The 25,493-nt window shown below is 33.7% G+C and overlaps 3 protein-coding genes across 3 annotated transcripts in view; 2 read left to right on the top strand and 1 right to left on the bottom strand.

Moving 5' to 3' along the window:
• Positions 1–21: 21 nt before the first annotated feature.
• Positions 22–1,580, bottom strand: LOC125059820 (mitochondrial-processing peptidase subunit beta). The gene has a single exon (XM_047664453.1). It carries the CDS (start codon positions 1,482–1,484, stop codon positions 90–92), a length of 1,395 nt encoding a protein of 464 aa, XP_047520409.1. The 5' UTR covers positions 1,485–1,580; the 3' UTR covers positions 22–89.
• Positions 1,581–3,340: 1,760 nt separating this feature from the next.
• LOC125059821 (mitochondrial folate transporter/carrier) lies at positions 3,341–17,834 on the top strand. Its single transcript, XM_047664454.1, has 6 exons — positions 3,341–3,737; positions 4,929–5,082; positions 6,673–6,922; positions 13,546–13,659; positions 14,927–15,072; positions 16,937–17,834. Exons 1-6 carry the CDS (start codon positions 3,587–3,589, stop codon positions 17,079–17,081), a joined length of 960 nt encoding a protein of 319 aa, XP_047520410.1. The 5' UTR covers positions 3,341–3,586; the 3' UTR covers positions 17,082–17,834.
• Positions 17,835–22,581: 4,747 nt separating this feature from the next.
• The window catches only part of LOC125059817 (ras-related protein Rab-32), a 46,316-nt gene continuing 43,404 nt past the window's right edge, over positions 22,582–25,493 (top strand). The window contains exon 1 of the mRNA XM_047664450.1: positions 22,582–22,690. Coding sequence (XP_047520406.1) covers positions 22,688–22,690 — 3 coding nt within the window. The 5' untranslated portion in view covers positions 22,582–22,687. The remainder of the gene's footprint in view (positions 22,691–25,493) is intronic.

Here is a 25,493-nt window from a genome sequence, read left to right on the forward strand (position 1 = left end):
TAATTAATAAAACAACAGACATTTGGGTGAGAGGTTTAATTTTTCTTAACTGTTTTGTAAATTGAAACTAAGATACACTAATACGATGTTTAAACTCTGAGCCAGTACATGCTAGATCGGATTCTGTTGTAGTCTGGGAGAGCTTCTGTAGGTCCCACTGCAGCTACAGCTGGGCATTTGTCAAACAAATATTTGTAGCAGACTTCACGGATGTTCTGTACAGAAACTGCTTCAATACGAGCATCAAGCTCATGAATTGGAATACGCCTGTTGTAGCATAGGATTTGACGGCCAATATCTTCACAGACTGGTGTAGTGCCATCAAGCTGCAGTAACATGTTGGTCTTCAATAAGTTTTTAGCCCGCTCAACCTCACCTTCCGTTACTGAGTTACAGAGCTTCATCCATTCAGATTGAATGTTGTAAAGCATGTCTTCAATCTGCATAGGTTCTGATACAAAGTAGATACCCCACAGTCCAGTGTCTTTGTAACAAGTGTTAAAAGATTGGAAGCTGTGGCACAAGTTTTCAATTGAAGCAGCTCTAGCAAGGTATGAGGCATTGTTTGCTCCACCACCTTGGGAACGATCCCATGCTCCAATAAGAGTGTTTGCCACCATTAAAGGAATGTTGTCCGCATCTGTCCAGCCAGCACCTTCCACAGCGATAGCAATGTGAGCCAATGGCATGGAGTCATCTCTAACTCTAATTTCAGAGCCAGTGTAACGGCATGGAGTGATATCTGGTACATCCAAAGCAGTGTTTTTCAGCCCACCTAAATGTTTCTTTGCTAGGTCTACTAATTTACCATGTTCTACTCCTCCAGCACCAGATAGGACAATTCTAGAAGGCTGGTAGTGAGTTTTGATGTATTGTTGAAGGTCTGATTTCGAAATCTTCTTAATGTTTTTGGTTGGGCCTAAGATGGTCTGTCCCAGAGGCGTACCTTGGAATGCTGTAGCATGCAGATGGTCAAATACAACTTCTTGCAAGTTACTCTCAACATCTTGCATTTCACGGAGGATAACACCGCGCTCTCGTTCGATTTCGGGTTCGGCAAGGGAAGAGTTTTGAATGATATCAGCAAGGATCTCTATGGCACTAGGAACGTCATTAGCAAGACATTTTGCATAGAATACGGTCTGCTCTCGGGATGTGTAAGCATTTAAATGAGCTCCCATGTTTTCTACGTGTAATTCTAAATCAGTTTGAGACCTCTTGCTAGTTCCCTTGAATGCCATGTGTTCAAGGAAATGAGCAACACCATTGTTCTTAGAGTTTTCATACCTTGAGCCAGCGTCTATCCATAAGCCTACTGTTGCAGTTGCTGAGCCAGAGTCTTCAGTGGCTACACGGATCCCATTGTCGAGCACTGTAAGCTTAGTGGGTGGAACGTTCACTAAAGCTTCATGTTGATTTGCAGCGGTAGCAAATAATCTTTGCTGCTTTGATAAAAGCCTTAACGTAGTCGCTACTTTCAACATTTTTCTTTGGAACTGTGCTGGCTGAAGATTTTGCTCGCTGATTTACGTAATGGTGTAAAACGCTGTTGAAAGATGAAATTTTAAATGTCAAATCAGATCTCTTGATCCTTGACACTTTAGAAATGTCATGTTGATTGAACACAATTTGAGGCAACACCTCACTACAGATAATAAGTATCATTCATCAGTTAATATTTGTAACGTGTACTTCAAATTATTGATAGATGAAGTCTGTACCATATTAGAAGTCTGGCTAATGAAAGAAGATAACGAAAAAGCGCGGCAAATTAAAAAAAAATAGTATGGTATCCCTAAAAGTTTGATATATTTTGTGGACTACTATTACTTGATACTTGATTTTATTTTATTAATTTTTACATTGATAGTAACTGTATTTCTATTAAATTAAATACTATACTTATTTAGTATTTTACTATTGATACTTAAAATGACTAGTATTGTATGGAAAACTAAAATTGTATTTATTATAAAACACAACTTTATTCAGAATAATCAAAATCAGAATCCAAAAAAACAAAATGCTTAGATTCATCAGAGTCATTGCTGTTATCACTGTCTCTCACATTGATTATGAACTTTCTAAATGTTCCTCTGTAGTCCTGTCCCTTTCTTTATATTTATTTTCCACATGTACAACATGATCGGTCATTTTCTTCCACTCTTCTGCTGTTACATTTTCAAATGACTCTTTAATCACTTGTTCTAACTGCTCTGTAGTCACTTTAATATTTTTATTTGCTACTCTGCGTTTTACCAGACTCCATACCAGCTCAATGGCATTTAGATCACAATAGTATGGAGGTAGTCTTAATACGATTTTTTGGGCTTGTAGTTTTTATAGACATAAGTTTCACCTAAAAAAACGACGTTTTTCACTCCGGGAATGCCGGCAGTAGTGAAAACTTGAATATTAACGTCGTGCATTTTTGATATTTTTGATATTTTGGTTAGGGATTATAATTTAAGGGGGTTATAATTTTTTACGAATTGCTTTAATTATCAGTATAAAAGTACTATCATTTATGTGGAAGAATACAATATTTATTAATTGCGCTATCCTACACAAACATGTCAATTTGTATTCTTGTATTCTGTCTACTCACTATCCGTCGTCAGTCTGACCAAATCGTTAATAATAAAGCTTTAGACATTTCGCAAAATTAAACCTTGATGTATTGACTTAAGGTCCAATTCCACATGCATCAATGTATCTAAATAAAATCTATTCAGCATCTATTTCACCCGCCTCTATCAAGTTGAGACTCAATTAGCGCACCATCACTGTTTTCAAATATTTGTACTGAGTCCTCCGAGCTTTCATAAATTTTACTAGTAAAAAGCTGAAGCATGTATTCTGTAGGTGTATAATTTTTGCAGCAATGTCCGTGTACACTCAAGTGAATTCTGATGCAAAACAGCGCAACGAGCATAAGAATCAGCATTCGATTGCGGAGTTTCGTTTTCACAATAGACATCACACTAAATACAACACTCTCAACATCAGAATTGCTAATTGGTAAAGAAAGAGCTCTAATTGCAAAAGAAGCTAATAATTCTTTAAAGCTTTGGTTTCCCGCTGCATATCGAAGGTTCCATACCGTAATCCAAAATTTAGTAATTTCAACATTGTCGAAAAAATATTGCCAAATCGGCTACCTGTAGCCAGCGAATAAAATAATATCGCCGCTCGGTAAGGGAGATACCGAGCGCCCCATTGGCGCTAAATAGCCCCATCTGGCAATACTGCACAGTATTCCTTCCTCCAGGGTTGTAGTGTTAAGTGTCAATCTATCAAATGACAATTTAAGGTAATTGGTATTTGACATTTTAGACATGTTGATAAACGTCAGAATTGGTGCAAATTGAAAAACGACTGACGAGTCGAGTTGAAATTTGAAAGAAATCATGTGGAAATCATTTCCCTCACGCCTATTTCATTTCGACGAAATATTAGGAAAGCAATGATGTGCAGTGACAATAGTATTTTAATTAATTTCGCTAAAGATACCTGGAAAAGTTTGCGGCAAGTGTAAATATCTATTCGGTCCATACAAAATGTTTCCGCTGTGATTTAATCAATCATGACCACAATGAAGAATCCTAATACGTCGTCTTCTAAACTCGCTCTTCTTAGTCATATCAAATATGAACATTTGGTAGCTGGAATATCTGGTGGTGTAACGTCGACTCTGATCTTGCACCCTCTAGATTTGATCAAAATTAGATTCGCTGGTAAGTTTTGACCATGTATAGAAATTACCATGCCTTAGCCTACAGCGCAACCTTTGATACTAAGGTTATATCTATTTTGTTTTGAAATAGGGCCGATGTGCAATTGTCGTTTAATAGTGAAATTTTTAGTAAATGTTGTGACCTTGAACTTATGCTTGTAGACTGCATATAACCTAAGATTACAAACAGGTGATGCAATATTCATTTGCACCACAATTATACTGAATATATTTTGATCTTTGTTTGATATAATATTATCATCATGTTATGTTAGTGTTACTGTATTATATATGAGGTAACATATTATACATTAGCTTGGAACACAAATCAAGATACATTTTGATATATGTGTGTCTTTGTTCATAACAAAGAAAGGTTGGTTAATAATATTGGTGTAGTAGTTACAGCAAGCTTAAGTTTAAAAAACATTATTCTTGTATAGCTCAAAGGACTCTGTGGCAGATATAGTTGGTACAAAAATATAAAACTATACTTTGTGCATGATGCTAAATAGGTGGTTCCGATTTCTGGCATAATTATTGGTTGGGGGTCACGGCTGATAAACTTACTTTTAGTTATTGTTGTACATGTTTGTTTATAATTTCTTTATTCTTTTTTTTGTTACTGCAATATAAAGAAAAAATATTTATAATAAATATTGTAACATTAAAAAGTGTACAGTATCATTCAGATATTACATTTATTTATATTTTTTTATTTACAAACATACATCATTAATTTAACACTACCACTTAACATACTATGTACTGTACAAATTAATAATGCATTAGAAGTTTAAAAATAAAAATTTAGGAATTGAATTCTTATATATATTTGTGCTGATGCTTCAAATATTAACTATAAAATAAAATCATATGTTAATTTCCATTAAATCCACTAAAATCTATTTAGTTGTAAGCAGTCATAACATAAAATTTTATAACTTTTGTTATAGAATACTAGACAAATTATACAATAATAGGAAGTAAATATCTATGTAGTAAAGCGAATCTATTAACAAGTGTGAAGTTGTTTTACATTATAATTGTTTACAATTCACTTCACATTTTACATATATATGAAGACAGCATGATCTATTTATCTTGGATATTTGTGCAAATGCAAGGAGATCAATTTTCTAAGAAACTTGCTTTTAACCTTGCGGCTAAGTAAGGAAATCCTTTTTTCTAGTAAATGACGGCCGGACAGCGACAGTTCCGCGATACGATGGCCTCGGCAGCGCTTTCGTGACAATTGTCAAGAAAGAAGGTGTCCGGGGTCTGTATAGAGGAGTCACTCCGAATGTCTGGGGCTCTGGTTCAGCTTGGGGCTTCTATTTCTTATTGTAAGTGAATTTTTTATTATTATTCAATCTTGATCGTGTTAGCCTTCCAACTTATCTTAATATATATAAATTACGTGTCACGTTGTTTTTCCGCTATAGACTCCTAAACTACCGAACCGATATCAACAAATTTGCACACTGTGTGTAGTTTGATGCAACTTATTTTATTGCAAAATATTTGTTTATTATTTGATAGTCACAATTCTAACAGATGGCGCTGTGTTGAAAGTACCAACGTTTCACATAAGCTACAATTTAATAGCATAACCACCAAAAAAGCATGGTGGTCCGCATGGGACCTGGTGTTTGCTACTATGGAATATAACAAAAACCTTAGCCACAGCAACGCTTGGCCGAGTCTACTAGTTTTGTATATAATATTGAATCTTTTTACTTTTCACTCATAAAAAAATACTTACAATCCAAATGTAAAGCTTATTTGAACAATAAGCTGCTGTTCACTGATAGGATTGTTACATATTTCTCTCATAACTACTAGAGTCATATTTGGACTAATATGACAAGATCCCAGTATTGTCATTACTTGTTTTCTGATATACATATTTGTAAAACTAATTAAGTATGTACCTGTTATTCTAGAATCAAAATCCATATCACTTATAACTTAAATTGGATTGAAAGTTTTTAAAGAGTTTATTAGTGTTATTGTAATTTCTTTGGGTTCAATAACCTTGTATATTTGATCCTCAAATTATCTCTTTCCATTGGCTGATTGAATACAATGTATATGTCAAACAATAGTATTACGAGAATTCATGATAATCCATAAACCAGTAAACATAACATACTTTTTTATCTGTATTGTCAATTTATGAACACTTATTAAAATGCATAAGACATTTTTCTGTTAAGGTTTTGGCCTCAGATTTCTGTAGCTAATAGGCAAGCAGGTGATCAGCGACATTTCTCATTGCACTAGATTAATAAATCTATATAAAATACATGATTGATACAATTGCAAAAAAGCTAATAGTTCTGTCGAGGGGCTGCAAATATTTTAGATATATGATTCTACTTCAGGAATTTGAAATATTTGAACTTTTTTTATGATTATTTATTTAAAATTTAATTTATTATATACATAGTTTAAAAATGGGAGTTTATAGTATGGCGGAAACGCAAACATAATTTATCTGTCCACCGGGACGACGAACAAATTTATAACTTGTTTACATGTACGCAGCACAACAAAATAAAAAAGAAAATATTGATGCAAAAACCTGTTTCGAGGCCTATCTTATGAATTGGAATTGTACCTAATAAAACATATGATGATATATGATGATGCCTATGTCGATATATTTATACTATAAAGTTTAATTTTTTATGTTACAGCTGATAATAATCCAGTACCCACTGGTTACACCCCTACATAGTTTTTGGTATACTACCACTATTCTGTACCCTTGACATGTGTTATCGATTTATTTAAACATACCGGTCGGTGTTTGGTCGTCGCCGTACAAGTATATATAATTATATATAGCTCGGGAACGACTCAAGCTGCAATCATACGCGTAACACACTAACCAACACTCATGTTCTCTATACTTTGTGTTTATGTTTCAGCTATAATGCAATAAAAACATGGATTCAAGGCGGCAATGCCCGGACGCCCCTAGGACCCGGCCTTCATATGCTAGCCGCGGCAGAGGCCGGGATCCTCTCTCTGTTGATGACAAACCCCATTTGGGTGGTTAAAACCAGGCTCTGTCTGCAATACAGCGAAGAGCATGTAGCTGATAACAAGAGATATAAAGGGATGGTCGATGGACTTACTAAGATTTATCGGACAGAAGGCATTCGGGGTCTATATAGGGTGAGTCTCAATGTCTAGATTATGCGGTATTTCACGTATAAATAAACTTCCATAACGAATTTACTTCAATATAAATCGATGTTTTATTTGTTTTACAGAAACATTGACTTGTTTAAATGCTATAAATATTCGTCATAGACCTATTTATTTATTTCGTAATTCTACAGCTAACAAAAAATGTGTAGAAAAACAAACAATTAATATATTTATAGTGTTATATTAAATATATAGCCAAAGATGGAATACATAATATTTACAAAAAAGTTCATACATTTACAAAAGGGAAAAAACAATAAAAAATATTCAATACATAAGTTCAGTACTAAGTAATACCTAATTAGGCTGTGATGTGTTATTGTGTAAAAGTGAGGGTATGTACGTGAAGGTGTGTATGTGGGGTATGCTCATGATGCAGGTGATATTGCGCTATGGTTATTCTTAATTCTCATTTTAAAACAAGTCAAGGCTTAAATATCGGTCGTTGTATGTCCAGGCTGCGCGAAAGGGTGTATTTTATATGGTTCTTCCTATACTCTAATTGAAGGTATAAAATTTCTTCCAAAATAGCTAGAACCGACCACAAATTACTTAGAAGCATAAAACGTCGGGTTGCTTACCGAAATGTATAAAAATAACATCTAATATTTTCACAATGATATTTATTTATTTTATTTAAAAATTATATTGTAGCTAATTATATAGACGCTAGTCCTTAGCTTTGGAACAAAGTTATTTAAACAAGAGGGTAGTAAAAGCATAATGCAATTTGTATCCAATTTCCATGATAATAAAGTCTTTCAAAGTTCGTAATTAACATTATTAGATTGGATTTGATTATATCAATCTTATCTTTTAATATTACTAAATATAAAACTTAGTACAATATATGATTCTTCGTCGCGGGTATATATATTGGCTATTGTTTGTTCGTTTTATATTCATTAACTATATGAAGTGTTATGTAACGATTTCAAGATATATCCATATCTTTACCGCGTAGATTATTCCCAATAAATCACAGAATTCGCTGATAAGTGCATGCGTTTTATCGTCGTTTTGTAAACAAATGTTAAAAACATATTCAAATATATCACAAAGACAGTGTTGATTAGGCAAAAATTTGACTTTTTTAATTTAGCACTGTTTATAGGCACCTAAGATGATTAGGCGTCAGTGTCCTGCAAACACTAGTTTAATTTTATGTACGTATTATTAAATTTGGCGCTATGTTTAATATGACAAGGTTCCAGCCCATTAGTAATTTGTAGTGAAAATCTGTTTAAAAGCGTTTTAATAAAAAAATCGATGACCTTTTTAGGTCTCGGCCTCAGATTTCTGTATCTGTTTCATGATCTAATAGGCAAGTAGGTGATCAGCCTTCTGTGCCTGACGCACGCCGTTGTCTTTTTGGGTCTAAGGCAAGCTGGTTTCCTTCACCGTACGATCGAATGTTAAATGCGCACATAGAAGGAAAGTCCATTGGTGCACAGCCGGGGATCGAACCTACGACCTCAGGGTTGAGAGTCACTGAAGCCGCTATGCCAACACTGCTTTAATTAATTTTAATAATTACTATTTTAAAAGCGTTTTATTTATAAATTTATAAATTAAAGGTCGTAGTCATCTCTATACCATTAGTGTCAAGTTGTACGCCACATGTGCCCTATGAAGGAATGAAGACTCCTAAGTCCTACGTAATTTTCATTCTCAGTTATAGTAGAAACAAAACATCTGAAATATATTTTGATGTTTTGCCAAGAACGACCTTATTAACGTTTAAACGTAAAACAACGTAAATGCCAAAAGCATTTTACGTTTATTTTCAGTACAGTCCATTGAATAATCATCTTTTTGAATGACATCATATATATTCATAAAATCTAAATATATATATTACGTGTCACGTTGTTTGTCCGCTTTCAAATTCAAAAGCCTTTTATTGCCAACCTTAAATAACATTACTTTAGCTGTGTTAGTATTTAGTTTTCTTAATTTATTGTTAGTATTATATTTAATATTAAATAACTAATTGTTTCATTAGTTGGGTACCCGGTGATGCTGCTGATTTTTTGCTTTAGCATATTTTGGTTATTATTATTATTATTTTTTATTTATAATGCTACAAATGTAATTATTTTTTTTGTATCTCACACACTGTTTTGTTGTGTTCTTTTTAATATTTTTATTACTCTTTAATGTTAATATTCTACGGTTTCGATATTTGTAAATATGTGAGGAACATGTATACTAACTTTTTTTGTATAGTAGTTTATGCTAAGAGTACATTGTCTTCACATATAATTATTTAACAAATGTAACAAAATATTGTAAACCTATTTGAAAAGAGTAAGTGTGGAGTTTCTTGCCCATTCTTCTCCACACGAAACTACCTTTTGGAAGGGGCAACTAGAATCTTCTTAAATATATTTTTTTTGACGTTCAAAAGTGCCATTTTAGATGGTCTAATTGAAATAAATGATTTGACTTTGACTTTGATGGGCCTCCTCCATATTCTGCCATCTGTGTCGGTTCTGAGCGTCCCTTGTCCAGGTGTTGCCGGCCATGTCATGTATCTCATCTCTCCATCTCGTAACGGGATGACCTCTGTTCCTTCGGCCGTCTCTGGGATACCAATGAAGTACGCGTTCACTCTATCTTCCGTCATTTACTCTTGTTAAGTGTCTGCCCATTTCCATTTGAGTTTGCAGTACATTTCAGCAGCATCTATTAAGTTGGTTTGTTTCCGGATCTCTATATTTTTTACTCTATCACTTAGTCTTACACCCAGCATCGATCTCTCTGTTGCTCTTTGGAATACTGACAGTTTTTTTTATTTGTTTTTTTTGTTAGAGAGCATGTCTGGCAGCCGTATAATAGGCATGGTAGAATCGTGCTGTCATACAGTTTTTTCTTTAAGTGAATTGGTATTTTTTTGTTTTTGAATATATCTCTGTTTGCCCAGATTTTTTTCCATGAGACGGCGATTCGTCGACTTAGCTCTTTTTCTGTGAGATCGTCCAGGGAAATGAGTTGGCCTAGATAAATGTATTTACATACTCTATTACACATGACTCTATTGTTGTAATTATGCGGTCATCATTGGTCATAATTTTAGTTTTTGTCATGTTCATTTGTAAGCCTATATTTTTACTTACAGTGTTTAGTGTTGAAAACATGATTTGTAGGTTTTCATGAGTATTTGACAGTATTACTATGTCATCGGCAAAGCGTAGATGTGACAGGAACTCTCCATTTATGTTAAGTCCACAATTTGCCCAATGTAGTTTTCTGAACATTGATTCTAATAGAGCTGTAAAAAGTTTTGGTGAGATAGGGTCGCTTGTTTGTCCGCTATGGACTCCTAAACTACCGAACCGATATCAATCAAATTTCACCGTGTGTAGTTTGATCCAACTTAAAAGATAGGATAGCTTACATCTACCCGCAATATTATTTTATTGCAGAATATTTGTTTATTATTTAACAGTCACAATTCTAACAGATGGCGCTGTGTTGAAAGCACCAACGTTTCACATAAGCTACAATTTAATGGCATAACCACCAATAAAGCATGGTGGTCCCCATGACTGGCGTTCTCCCACCGTTTTCCTTGAAAAGCTTACCACTATTTAATATAACAAAACCCTTAGCCACAGCAACGCTTGGCCGGTCTGCTAGTTTGTTATAAATGTGCACCAATAGATAGATATGTGCATAATTACATGTACAGTGAAGGCAAATATCGTAAAGCACGTTTAAGGTTTCATGATGAGATTCAGAAACGTGATGTAGTGCGGACTACAAACCCATATGGCAAAATTCAATACATTTTTCACATACTGAAGTGTTACTTAGCTCTAGGCACAGAGACCAAGCCTAAAAAAGTACGAAGCAAAATGCAATCTGATGCCAAAATCTATAAAGGGTTAAAGCGGCATAAAATTATGACATATAATTTCTGTCAAAATGTGTTTTCGTTAAAACTGTGTTTAGGTTTTATGAGGGCTTTGTTTTTTTAAATTCATTTGATAAATCATGTTAGTAATTTACCTCATAAATTTACACTGAAATTGTAAACAGGAAAGATTTGTTTTGTGTGCTTATAATTGACGACTCATTGGTCTAGTGGTTAGTACCCCTGACTGCGAATCCATGGGTCCCGGGTTCGATCCCCGGCTGAGGCGAACATCGATGTGATGAGCATTTGGTGTTGTTCTTAGGTCTTGGGTGTTTAAATATTTATTTATATGTATATCTATCTATAATATGCATGTATATCCGTTGCCTAGTACCCATAACACAAGCTTCACCAGCTTAGCATGGGACTAGGTCAATTGGTGTGAATTGTCTTTAAAAAAATAAAAAATAAATAAATAAACCTAAAAATTACTGAAAGTCAAAAATTCGTTCACCATTAAATGTCAACCCTGCGATTGGGAAAGTTTAAAAACTAATTTATAATTCTTAGGGTCTGTTTCACCAATGTGCGGATAAGTTCTACATAAATTCCAAATTAGCTATTTATTACTTATTGATAAACACAATTGTTGCGTTTCACGACTGTCAGATAGCACTATTCGTCACATAAAGTCCATGATAAGTTATAAGTCCGATGAAGTGTCAAATAGCACGATTTATCTCTCAAATAATTTGTGTTGCATAGCTTTTTTGGTACTTTATCCATACATTGTGAAACATTTCCTTAGAAAATTTAAATAATAGCAATTCCACATCTTGGTTAATTATACATATTACGATATTTAATTAAAAGAAGATTTTCACGCTTTTTACACTTAATCCGGTCACCTCAGAATTTATATTCTGATTAAAATCGCGTATTTATAAGTTTCGTTCATTGTTGAGGTTTTAATGAAAAGTTTCGATAAGCCAGACGTCGGAATGCCAGTTATGTAACGGTCGATTTAATACTTAATTATAAAGCGATTTTAATTTACGAGATTTTTATGTACCTAATCGGAGGTAAACTGGCGTCCTGCTCACCTGATTTTAAGTGATACCGCCGCCCATGGACTTAATTAACAATGTGAATTTCCAGTAGGCTCGCAAGTGCGTTGCCGGCTTTTTAAGAATTAGCACGTACTTTTATTTTAAATAAATTATATTATTTTTAAATATGTACTATCATTTTATATAATAAATAAAATGATATCTTTTAGTATAATTTAAATTTCACCTAGTGGACTTTGGTAATATTTACGACTTTGGTTCGATAAAATGAACGAGGTTTAGTGTGTGTGTGTGTGAGTGTAATTTTTCGATGTCGGCTTCGTATATTTACACCGCTCTGCCAAAAGAGTAAGAGAACATTAGCAGGTTTAAAAATGTCGCAGTGCGGCCATAAATATTACTACCAGCTAATTATCTCAAATATTTTGATCACCGAGTTAAAGATAGACACAATATTATTGTGACATTATGATTATGAAGGTTAATATCTTATCTGTGTGGAGTTGAGGTTACTCTAAACTGCCTATTTTCAAATTTGGAACTCAAATGATAATCACGGTCTAATGATATACTATGGGCCACATTGTTGTCTATTAGCATTTTGAAATTTAAAATTCGAATTTTATAAACAGTATGGAGTTCGAATTTTAAAAGTAACACACACACTACTATAGTTAACTTTTACTGAGTTACAGTGTGTCTTAAAATGGAATTGCCTTAAGGTAATCTGCCTCAGCTAGCTTAGCATAGCTCAATTCATAGTATTATGAATGAAGCGGTTTTTGTGTTGTTAAAATGATAATTGTATCAAAATTTTCCGCTACGCACAATTGGGACATCGTTCTTTAAGTGTAAAGTGCGTTATCAGTTCCGATAAATAGCTACTCAGAGTCGTTCATAACATGTTAACGGTTATTTAGTACGTTTATAATAGATCCAACCGGAAACTGAAATGGGTATTATCTGAAAAATTTATTCCATTCGGTCCAGCCGTTTAAGAGGATTTCAGTGGCATTCACACGTAGTCGAATTATATATATATATATGAAATATTAGTAGGTACTCGATAATTTTTTTGCGGAGTAATTATAAAAGTATGATATTTTCTTTGGTTTTATTTAAAATCAAATTAAGTAAAATTTTAATAAGATTATGATTTTACACCTGCGGATATAATCATTTTAGAACAGATTAATTCGACAATTTAGAAAACTTCCATCACATATTTTTTCTAATTTTCATCTCGAACGAATTGTTGAACTACATATTGCCTCTAATGAAGGGAATAAAACATAATTTACCACGTTTCAGTGCACCCGTTTCACTGCCTAGGGCCAAAGGGAGCGTTCAAGTATTACGTAACGCAACTTTTGGAGATTATTGACACCCCCCCCCCATGTAACGCGTCGTAACGTTTTTCAGTACCCAAGTATAGTAAAACGTTTCGTGACCACCTAGTGACTTTTTAGTTACTATTATGTGGTGTAAGTCGAAAAAAATATTAACAATAACTCATAATTTAATCCCCGCCCCGCATCGTAACGTTTTACAAAAGGACCCCCCCCCTCCCAAAATACGTTACGCAATACTTGAACGCTTCTAAAGACCAAAGATGAAAGAATTTCTCTAGTTAATCCAGAAATATTTGATTTCAGGGCTTCGTTCCTGGCATGTTTGGAGTATCACACGGCGCTCTACAATTTATGACATATGAAGAAATGAAAAATAGATACAATCAATATAGAAATCTGCCCATTGACATAAAATTGGTGAGAGTTCAAACAATTGTTAATTAATAATAAACAGGAGATAACTTGCAGGTTCGATTCTTGGTGAAACAAAAATCTTTTGACCTTAAAGAATTTTTCAAGGACTTCGACTGCATAGCGTGATATAATTTTTTCATTAATAATTTAAATAATGTTTAAAATCGAATTAACGATACTGCTTCAGTCCATAAACAGTAGAAATGTATTAACAATGAATAATTTTTTCTTATGTAAAATATATAGGACTGCGTCAATCTATGGCTCGTAGTATCTCTATGTTATTATTGGCATAAATTTCTCCTGTATTTTATATTTTTACACATTTTCTTTGAATTTAATTTAAAGGACTCCCCTATAATTGATAATTTATTGACAAACCGAACATTCATAAAATTTTTAACTATATATTTCAAAAAAATGGTGCAAAGTTAGAAGTGTAAATGCAAGGGTATAGTGTGATTTAAGGCTATGTTCACATGTAACGCGCGATCAAATTTGAAGAGCGTTCAGATGATGAGCGCTAACGCACGTTGCGAGAGTACTCGTCAGTCTAGTTCGGTAGAACGTAGAAAATGGACGTGGAAAAGGCTATTATTTTGTGGTTATATTATAAAGAAAAATATAGAAAAAGAAAACGTACACATTGGGTTCATCCAATTTTGAAAAAAAATACAAATTATATTATATTTTTTATACAAATTTGCTATATTCCAACTTGCTGACCTTTTTTCTACTTCATCGATTAGTAAGTCGATGTCAATATCTTCAATTTCACTCATTTTAAATGCGAGAACAAAATATAATTACGAAAATGTACAAAATTACATGCAATCGCAATGAAAGCGCGCGCTCATCTGAACAGCAAACGGAAATTACATTAATATCAAAGCGCGCGTCAACGCGCGATCACCTGCGTCTAGAGACTTTTTCTCTGAGCGCCGCGTTGACGCGCGTTAACGCGCGCTCATGTGAACAGTTGTATGAAAATACCACAATGTCTAGTCGCGCGATTTGAAAACGCGCGTCAAGTTTTTGCCATCTGAACATAGCCTTATAGTCGAAGTGATGGTGTTTAGTACAAAGCACATCCAGACACTTTGAAGAATATATTTTATCTACACTATAAAACTATTGATACATTAATAATAGAATAATCCTTTTATATATATATCAATTTGAACGAAGCTGCATTGTTACATTATACCTTTATGTCAAAATTTTGTTTTTATATGTTGCCTTATTCTTAATCTTTAATTTAACATTACAGACGTCGGTAGAATACCTGACGTTCGCGGCAGTGTCGAAGCTGCTAGCTGCGGGTGCAACGTACCCGTATCAAGTGATTCGCGCCCGTCTGCAGGATCAGCACAGGGTGTACCAAGGGGCGTGGCACTGCGTTACTGAAACTTGGAGGTACGAGCGATTTCGCGGCTTCTACAAAGGACTCACGCCGTATCTCCTACATGTAACGCCTAACATATGCCTCGTCATGTTAATTTGGGAGAAATTCACTAATAACGATTGATTCACTCTATCTGATGGGAAAAACGTACACTTGTGATTTTTTATCTGTATTTAAGCTTGGAATGATGATCTGTGCAAAACGATAATCTGTGTAAAGTGTCAAAACGTGTCTCAAACTATAACTGTCACTGCATTCTCAAAACATTCTACTCTTTTGAGACAATGATGGTTACAAGTCGTCATTTCAAGCAAGACTAGCTAATTTGGTAGCAATTGATAATCTGTGCTTAGTTTTGACAGCTGTCACTGTCAACGAAAGACATGGCGGCGATTAAGGTAAGCTTAGCGGTAAGCGGTATTTAAGAGTTATAAAGTGCATTTTGTCAGTCCCTTCCCATCTTTGAATTGTATTAGTTGTGACAGGTTTTGTTTTAGACGAATTTAATTGTTGTACGATTGTATTATTGTAGCCATTCAGAGCCTACACCATGACTGACAGCAAGATTCGTTCGATTAAATTCTTTATTGCATTGTATTAAGGTTTATTTTACAATTGACAGACATTTAGTCTTTAGTCTTTGAAATCCCGTGAATCGTAATAGCGACTTTACTGCTTTCGTCTTAAGGTCCACAATGAATTTCAAGTATCTTGCTTACGGTCATGGTAACTCCAGGGCTGCCTATTCAGGAAGATAATTAAAAAAATGGAATAGGCAACCCTGAACTGAAATTATGTAAAGCCTGTCTCACGACATGTGTTTGTATTAGTCGTAATATGTGTAATGTAATTCCCATCAGATCGGTTAATTAATTTAGAATTAAATTGATTTTTGTGATAATAGTACTTAGAAATCAGTTGTAAAAGACATTTAAATGTTACATGTGTGGTGAGACGACGTTAGGATCTTTGTTTAGAATAATTTTTAACTGTCATTAAAAACTCCCCATCTTCATTGTCAGAATGTCATTTTAAAATCAATAATTCGAATTCACGCGTTTTTAAAATTGTCGCCATTTTGAAAATTTTTAATTTTAGAATAGATTTAAAATGTGTATCTGTGACATGCATTGCAGTAAGACTAAAAAGCAACAACAGAGTATATCTTATTTTTTATTTGTGTATTAGCCACGTAAGGAGGCTTTCCAATAAATAAACTCTTGACGTAATATTGTCTTTGGTGTGCGAGTGAGATACATTTAAATAAATTTTGAACGGATTTAAACGTAATTTATTTTAACTCTAATGTTTGGTACAGTTGTGGTCAGCGAGAGGCTCTCTTAACTCCGTTATATTTTTATTTAAATGTGCTGTGACATTTCACACTGAGAATATAGCAGTTTTAACTGCTATTTTTTGTAATCTGACTAGTCTCCTTAGCCTGGCTTTTGTTTGTTGTAAAATAGTTTATACTCTTACTAAACTGCGTGAAACGGAAAAATATACACCAAATGACGTGATTGACATTTATCATTCGTTCGCTATTAATTTATTTCGGTGGCTGGCCACAATTATTTACTTTTATATATTGATCGCTAATTTTCAATGTTTCTAACTCGCCTTTTCAATTTGTGTAATCAATAAAAGATAGCAAATTGATATTGTGCCAATTGTTTTTATTCACCTCGTTTTAATGTTTTATTTCTCGCCTAGATGGCGCTTTGCCAAATTTTTAATATTGAATTTTTATCTACGCTTTTAATGCGTCGTCAAATAAAAATAATTTGATACCCAAATCCAACATTTTTGGTAAGTATATGAATTGTTTTACGCCATTTTCATACTTTAGAATATATAACTGAATTAACTTTACAGGCACGAGGGATGGCGTGGTTTCTACAAGGGACTGAAACCGAATTTGATACGTGTTGTCCCCGCAACAATGATTACTTTCCTAACATACGAAAATGTATCGCATTTTATGCTTAATCGAGGAAAAGAAATAAAGATATCCTCCTAAATTTCGTAATTTTACTTGCCTTTATATAGTGTTTATTGACAATTCAAGATTTGGAATATCGTGAATCATAGATTTCCATATGTTTAACACGATTTATCGGGTTTCCCAGTATTTAATGATGGCGGTTTAGTAATGAAATCGCGCACAATATTATTTCAAACCATTACGTTGAGGGTGACCAAAGTGAACGGTCGTCGCCATTTTAGACATTTTATTCTTTCAGAATGAAATTATATTTTTTACTGAATATAGGTTTAATTAATTTTTAAAGTGAAATTGTTGATTCCTATTAAGTTGGTCGTTAATTTTTCTTTAAGTTCATGTCAAATCATAATTCGCTTGATAAGCGCGGTATAGACTTTTAATTTTATTGGCTCCAAAGCCATGACATTAAAAAATCACACAATAACTTTAATAATGTAGTAAACTATGTGTTAGGAATTGTCAATACAAATAAGCTTTAGAAACTATATAAAATTTAACCATTTTTTTTTTCCAAATACCAGGCGTAATTCTTAATTTATCTAAAGCACATTCGTTTGTTGCTACCCGGGTCCTGAAAAAATATTAATGCAATTACGACTAGTTTTTTGGATAAAATACATTTTATTTCAACTGCGAATTAAAGCGAAGTTGGCTGTGTTTGAGTGATGTTTATTAAGTTCATCATATCATTTTTATTTTAAGTATGTATGAGAGTTTTGTATGAATAGGTAGAATAGTTTTTGCTTTGAATAAATTGGGTTTGAATAATGTGTGTTTTTAATTTCCCAATTACAAAACAGTATGTAACACAGTCGTTGTAACGCTTCTTTAAGTAAAGATTTTAATAGCTTGAAAGTTAAAGAGGTCAATTACTGCCTAATCTCTAATTAAGGCCTAAACTAATCCAGTATTAATATTTATTTAGATTTGTAATTTTGAGATGATGAGATTCGGCTAAAAAACATAATAATAAATTTCCATTAAAAAATATGTTCCGACTGACGGCTATTTTCGATATAACCGACATTAGAGAAGCGATTTTACAGTAGTGACATTTTATTTCGTGTTATAAATTAAATTTATAAAATTATTATTATGGTAGGGGAGCCCACGATGCTAAATGGGGATTTACTCGAGCGTCGTAGAGACCTATTGGGATGCAAAGCTTAGATAATAAGAAGAAAAAAATGTTATATGATATATACCTTTTCATCGGTGGGGGAAGCGGCTATAGATTGTTAAATATGTAAAAAAAAACTGTTGCATGGACATACTCGAGCGCGTCAGATATTGATAGCATCAATGGCCTACGTATTTTTAATAATGTACGTATGTTAATCTGATTGTTTGCATGATGCGGGTGGTTGTATTTAAGGGTTGAAAATGAAAAAAAAATAAAAATTATCGAGCGCGTCAGATTTTCTAAGGGAGTGTTAAGTGCACCAAAAAAAAGCTCTCATTCACTAATCTGACGATTTCGATGGGACGCAAACCCACGGCCATTTTCATAATTTGCAAAAAAAAATCGCAATTTTGAAATACTCAAGCGCGTCAGATTAAGATATATGTGGTTCATCTTTATGTTCTAAACGTACTGTCTCATAATCTGACGATTATCTAGAGGGATTCGCCTGATCTGACAAAAAAAATTTAGAAAAACGGTTCACCTAAAGGGCCATCCCTGCAACTTCCCGCTAATTCCATTCCTGGGCGCTTAAAATTGATATTTTGAGCTCGCTGAGTTCAAAGAAATAACATTTCTATGCATTTGAGCTCTCCCAGCTCGAAAGTCTGATAGAAGTTTCATAGAACACTATTTTTGGAATTTTCAAACCGCAATAACTTTTGAATGGATCAAGCAATTTTCACGCGGTTGGCGGCATTCGACGCAATTTTATCATCATCATAAGTAATTTTGCAATTTTAATTGATCGAACCACAAATTTCTGAGTAATCCCGAAAAAACACTTTTTCGGGTTTCTTTCGTTCATGATATCTCTCGAACTAATCAACCGCTTTTGACCAGCTTGGTGGCGATCGACGTGGTTTTTTCAAGCTCAAAGGCGGATTAGTTTTTGAAGTTGATCGATAAAGAAACCACTTAAAAAAAAAAAATTCTTATTTTTTTAAGATTTTTCAAAATTTCTCAAAATCTATCGGTCCGAATCGGTTCAAATTCACAGGAAATGTAATTTTGAAGGAAATATTTAGAACGCCGTTTAGTAGATTCCGATCGGTTTAAGGAAATGTAGGCATCACGCAGCTGCACGCATTTAACTTTATCGACGAATTTTTGTTATTTCGGCTTGCGGAAATCATCAGATTATATATTTTTCATTATTCTTGAATTATTTCCTTCAAAATAAAAAAAAAATTAGCTACGCTCGAGAATGTCGAGATGGCGTTTTTTTTTACAACTTTGTTGCCCTCCCCTTTTTTTCCGTCACTCTAAAATTGTCAGATTAGTGGAATATACACTTTTTAGGATGTAATTAACTCACTCTACCTTAATCTGACGCGCTCGGGAATTTCTGATGGTCAATTTTTTTTTACTAATCTGATCCTGTCTCCTTCACACGCGGCCTTATATATGGGCCTCATATTTTGTGGAGGTACTTAACCGGATACAAGGTATCCCCCTATATATTAATCTGCCGCGCTTTAGTAAATCCCGAAATCCCCTCTTGGGCTCCCCTACCATTATTTGTAAATTATTTGAAGGGACAGGTGTTTAATAAATGTACTTGTCATTCGATTATTTTACATTTTCTATTGAAACTCGTACATGGCGAACGCTACATTTAAAATTAAAGTTTTGTTCCAAAAAAATATGCTATGTACATTGTACATAACTTCGGTGCCTAACCTCTTGTTACCTACATAGCACAACAAGTAAGCGATTCCAATAGATATTTAGAAACAGAAATAATATCTTTTAGATTTGGTTGAAAATTTAACTGATTAGTAATTAAAACTGAATCTACAATAAAACCCGCACGTAAATATTTGTGATAAAGTGAGGCATGCAGTGCAGGAATTGCAGGGCATGCAGTCTGGGTCTGGACCGGAATCTTGGCCCCATGACTCGTCAGTGAGTGGTTCGTGAAAATAAGTGGGTTAAATGGGTTAGTATAATATTCACTATTCGGCTTCGCACAGGTGGACATTTTTTTTTAATTTTTTTTTGTAGATATTGATATGTTCTTTAATAATGTGGAACATGTTTTTTTTCTATCATCAATTGTTTTCGCAGCGCATGCGATGAAAGATATAGGCATTTTTTTACACCTTGGGTAACATTATTGTAGTTTTAGTCGGCATCCTTATTTTTTTCTTTCAATTGAAATTGCCTATATTAATAGTGATAATGTAGCATTCAAATGGTGAAAGAATTTTTTAAATCGGTCCAGTACTTTTTGAGTCAATTCGTTATAAACATACTTACATACAAATCTTTCCTATGTATAATATTAGTATAGATAATATTTTCGATTCTAGTCACATAATTATGCTAGTACGATTATCGGAATGAGTCTGGAGGTCTTTTCTTAAACGTTTTGGAATATACCGGGATAGTGATATCCGGAATTCAATACACAATAGTACTCGCTAAAATTTATAAAATAGAAATATTCCAGCTCCATGCCTTATACCGCGAATTAGAATTCAAGGTTAATTTGGAACGTTTAATCAGCAGTTTATCTTGAGGTGACATTAGAAATGTAATTTAAGTAGGATTAAAGGATAAAAAATTCTCACGCACTTAGCGATTTGGGGGCTTAAGAACGCCCAACAGCTTATACTAAGGGATCATTCACACTAATCAATTAACATATATTATAGCAACAGGAAATAATTCTTTAATAAATTATATTTTAGTTTGAAAATAAATAATCGTGATAGTTTTATCTAATTCAGGCTTATTGCTAAGTTTATTCTAGATAAAACTTCATCTTAACAGCTAGATTTTGATAAATTAGTTTGATAGTTCTTTATAGAAAATATTAATTTCAATCAAATTTAAATAGTTTAAAGCAGATAAGGTTAGGCAACTCAATTACCAATTTAATTTATACTGATATGACAAAGTTAATGTAAGCTTTTCGTGCTAGTATCAAGAGTAGGTACAATACAGTATTAAGAGACAACCATATGATACAGTTATTTTGCAAAATAACCAATAAGTAAACACATGATGTATGCACAGCAACCCTACCTCAATTATAAAGTAACTATTACTAATTTAATGGAATAGCATAGACAACAACATAAATATTTTATTATATTTTATTATAAGTAAACAAATAAATTGACGTCCGTCGTTCCACAACTAAGCGATTCTTAAGGCAATTTCTGCCACGCACCACCACTATGTGGAACCAGATGCCCACTGAAGTATTTCCGAACCAATTCGACTTACGGTCCTTCAAGGAAAGAGCGTACCAATTCTTTAAAGGCCGGCAGTGCGCTTGCGAACCTTCTGGCAGTGCGAGTGCCCATGGGCGGCGGTATCAATTAACATCAGGTGAGCCACCTACCCGTCTGCCTGTAACATAAAAAAATGCCCTAAATGAAAAATCGTTGAGCATGCGCCACACTATACTATTATAATTATATACACATATATATATGTGTGAAATTATATGATTAGCACGTGGTGTTACTGGGTTAATATAAAACGGGTCTTCCTATCTCTAACAGATATGAAGAGTTCTTTAAAATATTGAAAATACCTGACACCACCATCAGACACTATCGGACATAACAAATACCTTTAAAGTAAATGTCTTTTGCTGTTTAGCATTATATTATAGTTTCAATTTACGCGTATTATAGAAACCGGCAAACATCTTGAATTGCGATTTTTAGGTATCACTTTTCGCGTGATTGGTAAATCAGTTGACGTTTGTGTCCCGCGCGTCCCGTACGATGCGCAAACTTTCCACCCCTTGTGCTCAAGAAGTTTGCCGGTATCTGTAACATTGACACGCAACACGCTGCCGTTTAAAATGACTATAGAACATTGGCTATCAATATCAAGGATCCCCTTTAATGTATATAATATACATATAGTTAAAATATAAATATATATTATCCATCTGGTTGGTGACCGGCCACGTCTTTTGCCTTCTGTCTTACCAACCACGATCAGTTTCTCCAAGTTCTCATCGCCACTGCGCTGAATTATAGAACTAAGCATCCTCTTTAATGTATAAATATATATTTATATTTTAACTATATATATATATATATATATGTATATCCCCTTTAATGTATATAATATATTTAAAAAAATAACTTTTTGTTAAATAAATCATACTAAGCGCCTTATCAGTTTAACGTATTTATAGAGCAGAGTAGCGGAAATTACCCTTAATAAATTTTAATAATATCTATTTGAAATTGGTTATTATCTAAGTAGGATGCAGATGCATAGAAGCCTCTAGATCGTACAAATCAAGTTTTGTAAGGATCCATTAACAAAAACGTGTTTGTAGACGCGTCCTTATCGTATTGAGTCCAGTCACCGGCCGTGGCTCACCGCAGTTTTACCGCGACTTTCGTAGACATGTCACTGAAATACTAGTGTTGTGTTGTGTGTGTGAATAAATCTACTTAAAATGGTAAGGATGTGTGTATGAACGCATAGATGGCGCTTTACGTAATTTTTTAAACCTTAGCTAATTTAGTTTGTTAGGTTACGCGAGTATTTACATTTAGTTGGATAAACAATTTTTTAACACAATTCGTCGCGTGGTTTTCTACTGTACAGGACGTCGCACAGCTGTTAAATCTATTATATTATAAACAGCAAAGATTTGATTGTTTGTTTGCATTGAAGAGGCTCCAAAACAACTAGACCGATTTAAACAATTCTTTGACTATTAGAACCCTACGGTATCCCTGATGAAAAAAAATTAGGGTTCTGTATGAAAGCAAACTCCGCTCCGGAAACTATTCACAATAGAGGAAAGTGCTATACTACAGGTTTATAGAAGACATCAATATTTACAAAAAATTCCGCGCGACATCATATGTCTGACAAAAGAATATTCTTTTTGCATTCAAACGTCTATTTACCGAGAAAACCTTTAGGCTATAGAACATCGTGCTACGACCGAATTAATGCGGTTAAAACCGCAGAGCACAGCTGTTATTTAGATATATTTTTGGAGAAAATTAAGCATTCAAATGGTGAAATTTTTTAATCGATTTTTGAGTTTATTCTTTACGAATCTTTCTCCCTTATTCTATCAGAGTACCTACATAGATTTACAGTTGTACTCAGAATTTATGAAAGCAAAGGGCAGTGAAACATAGTACCTTCCAATTATTAGAAGTATTAATTAACTTTACTTAATGGCATATTATAGAATAGGTACTCACGAACCCAATATGAGTTTTATGCTAACATAATAGGAAGAAAAAGCTTATCGCAAAAACATTTGAAGTAAAAATGTATAATGGGTATAGCTGTACACAATAAAAATGTTTAGAAAACCTTTTTTCTGAGAGTTTTAAGCGTGTTTTTAGGTTACTAGGTAGCCGAGTTACCCTTAGATATTTAGCCTATGCTGAGGTGGGTGAAAAATAATATCAGTATTTTACACACTGAAGTGTTCCCGAAACAATACTTAAAAGGCCGGCAAAGCACTCGCGAGCCTTTCCCCTGTACTATAAAAAAAATGTTCTACTGCGCGTGTCTTCTTTTATATAAATATTTATATTTTACGGTCTTATATATACGCACTTTAAAGCTTAATTGTTAGATTGCAACGAAATAAAATAAGTTCTACGAAAATAAAAGTAATTTATATATTTTAAAACTACTTAACCGGCTTTGATGAAACTTGCTGTTCCCTAAGTTGGAATACCACAGTTATTACCACCATACCTGAGTTATAACATATCGATACGACATTTAGTTTCCAACACAATATGTGGACAAACATGCAGCCCAATAGATCACAATACTCCAGTATTATCTTATTTCAACAAAATAATATCCAGATGATGCACACTGATGATCTTCTTAAGGATTTTTGTTGTCTATCAGAAGTATACAATACAGCCTTTTACTAAGATATTTAGGTCATAACTTGATAGCCTAATGAAGGTTAACTGACCACAGTGAGAAGAAAAAGTCGAGTGATTAACTTAGTAACCACGAGTATGAATATGGTTTCGATTCAAGGAATTATTATTTTTAAATATGGGATATATTTCAAAGACATATAACTTTTATCGGAATAAATATTACGTATTTCACATTTATCATTTAATTTTATCTCGAATTTATCCAATTTTTACGAACAAGTTTTCAAACTGATGCGAATTTTATATTACGTCACCTGTTTACGGTAGAAACTCGCATACATTTGGTGTAGGTAGTCAAGTAGTGGGTCCGCGAAAAATGGGTTTTTAAAAAACTTAAAGTTAAAATGAATACAACCGGTCCGATTTGAGGTCCGTTTAATACTAAATATTACAAGTATTCTATTATATTTATATCCTATTCTTAAAGGCCTACGTGACCGTTGTGCTGACACATTGTTCTCACGCTCTACAAGGAAACGTTACTTAGTAAGAACTAAGAGTGGTTCGTAAATCATGTAACAGCACTTCGGCTATTGAAATATAAAGGATCTTTGTACTACTATGTTGCAATGGTTTTGTTTATATAAAATATACTTATGGTGGTGACACACGGGGTTATATAACTCCTCCCTCCTGAAGAGCGAAATTATCAGGGGATTGCACATGTAAATTCTGATTATTTCGCCACTGCAACATATTAATAATCTTATTTTTTATAAAAAAAAACACAACAATTATCAAAAATACAATAAGAGAGTGCCTAAACTAATGATTTTCACTTTCACTGAATTGCCCATTTCACTATCACTTTCTCTGTTAAGTTGTTTCAGCATGTAAGACATGTGTTGCAGCCTGCAGGTCACTAGGGTCCATTCCTTGTAAGTTTACTGGATTCTGATTTTCCTTAGAGTTCACTGGTGGCTGTAACTCCAGCAGCTTAATGGATGGGATACGTTCTGATGACATATTTTCTGTATGAACACTCTTCTATAATTACTGTATTCTGGTAACAGTTGGATGGGTTTTCCTTGAAGGTCATCAACTCCTCAATGCATGTCGTTTCAGGATACGGTTGCCCTGTTTTCTTGTGTGCAGAGATTATAAAATTTTCCTCAGAGACTTGTTTGCAAGGCTGTATAAGCGGTAAGTATGTTACACCTTTCACCAGGATATAGGGATATTTAGGAATGATTATTAAGGTTAGGTTTTTAGGGTCATGAAAGATAGGTAAGGGATACATTCTATTATAACTTTAAGTTGAATTGGCTATTAAAGCTACCTCTAATACAAAAGTTATTTTCCTGTCTATCATGTATGATTTAACATTAA

The sequence above is a fragment of the Pieris napi genome, chromosome 20 (genome assembly GCF_905475465.1).
Source record: "Pieris napi chromosome 20, ilPieNapi1.2, whole genome shotgun sequence".
NCBI lineage: Eukaryota > Metazoa > Arthropoda > Insecta > Lepidoptera > Pieridae > Pieris > Pieris napi.

Coding starts and splice junctions, on each gene's coding strand:
- LOC125059820 (XM_047664453.1), bottom strand. CDS start 1,484: ATGTTGAAAGTAGCGACTACGTTAAGGCTTTTATCAAAGCAGCAAAGA.
- LOC125059821 (XM_047664454.1), top strand. CDS start 3,587: ATGACCACAATGAAGAATCCTAATACGTCGTCTTCTAAACTCGCTCTT. Junction 5,083..6,672: donor TGGGGCTTCTATTTCTTATT/GTAAGTGAATTT, acceptor TTTATGTTTCAG/CTATAATGCAATAAAAACAT. Junction 13,660..14,926: donor TGCCCATTGACATAAAATTG/GTGAGAGTTCAA, acceptor TTAACATTACAG/ACGTCGGTAGAATACCTGAC.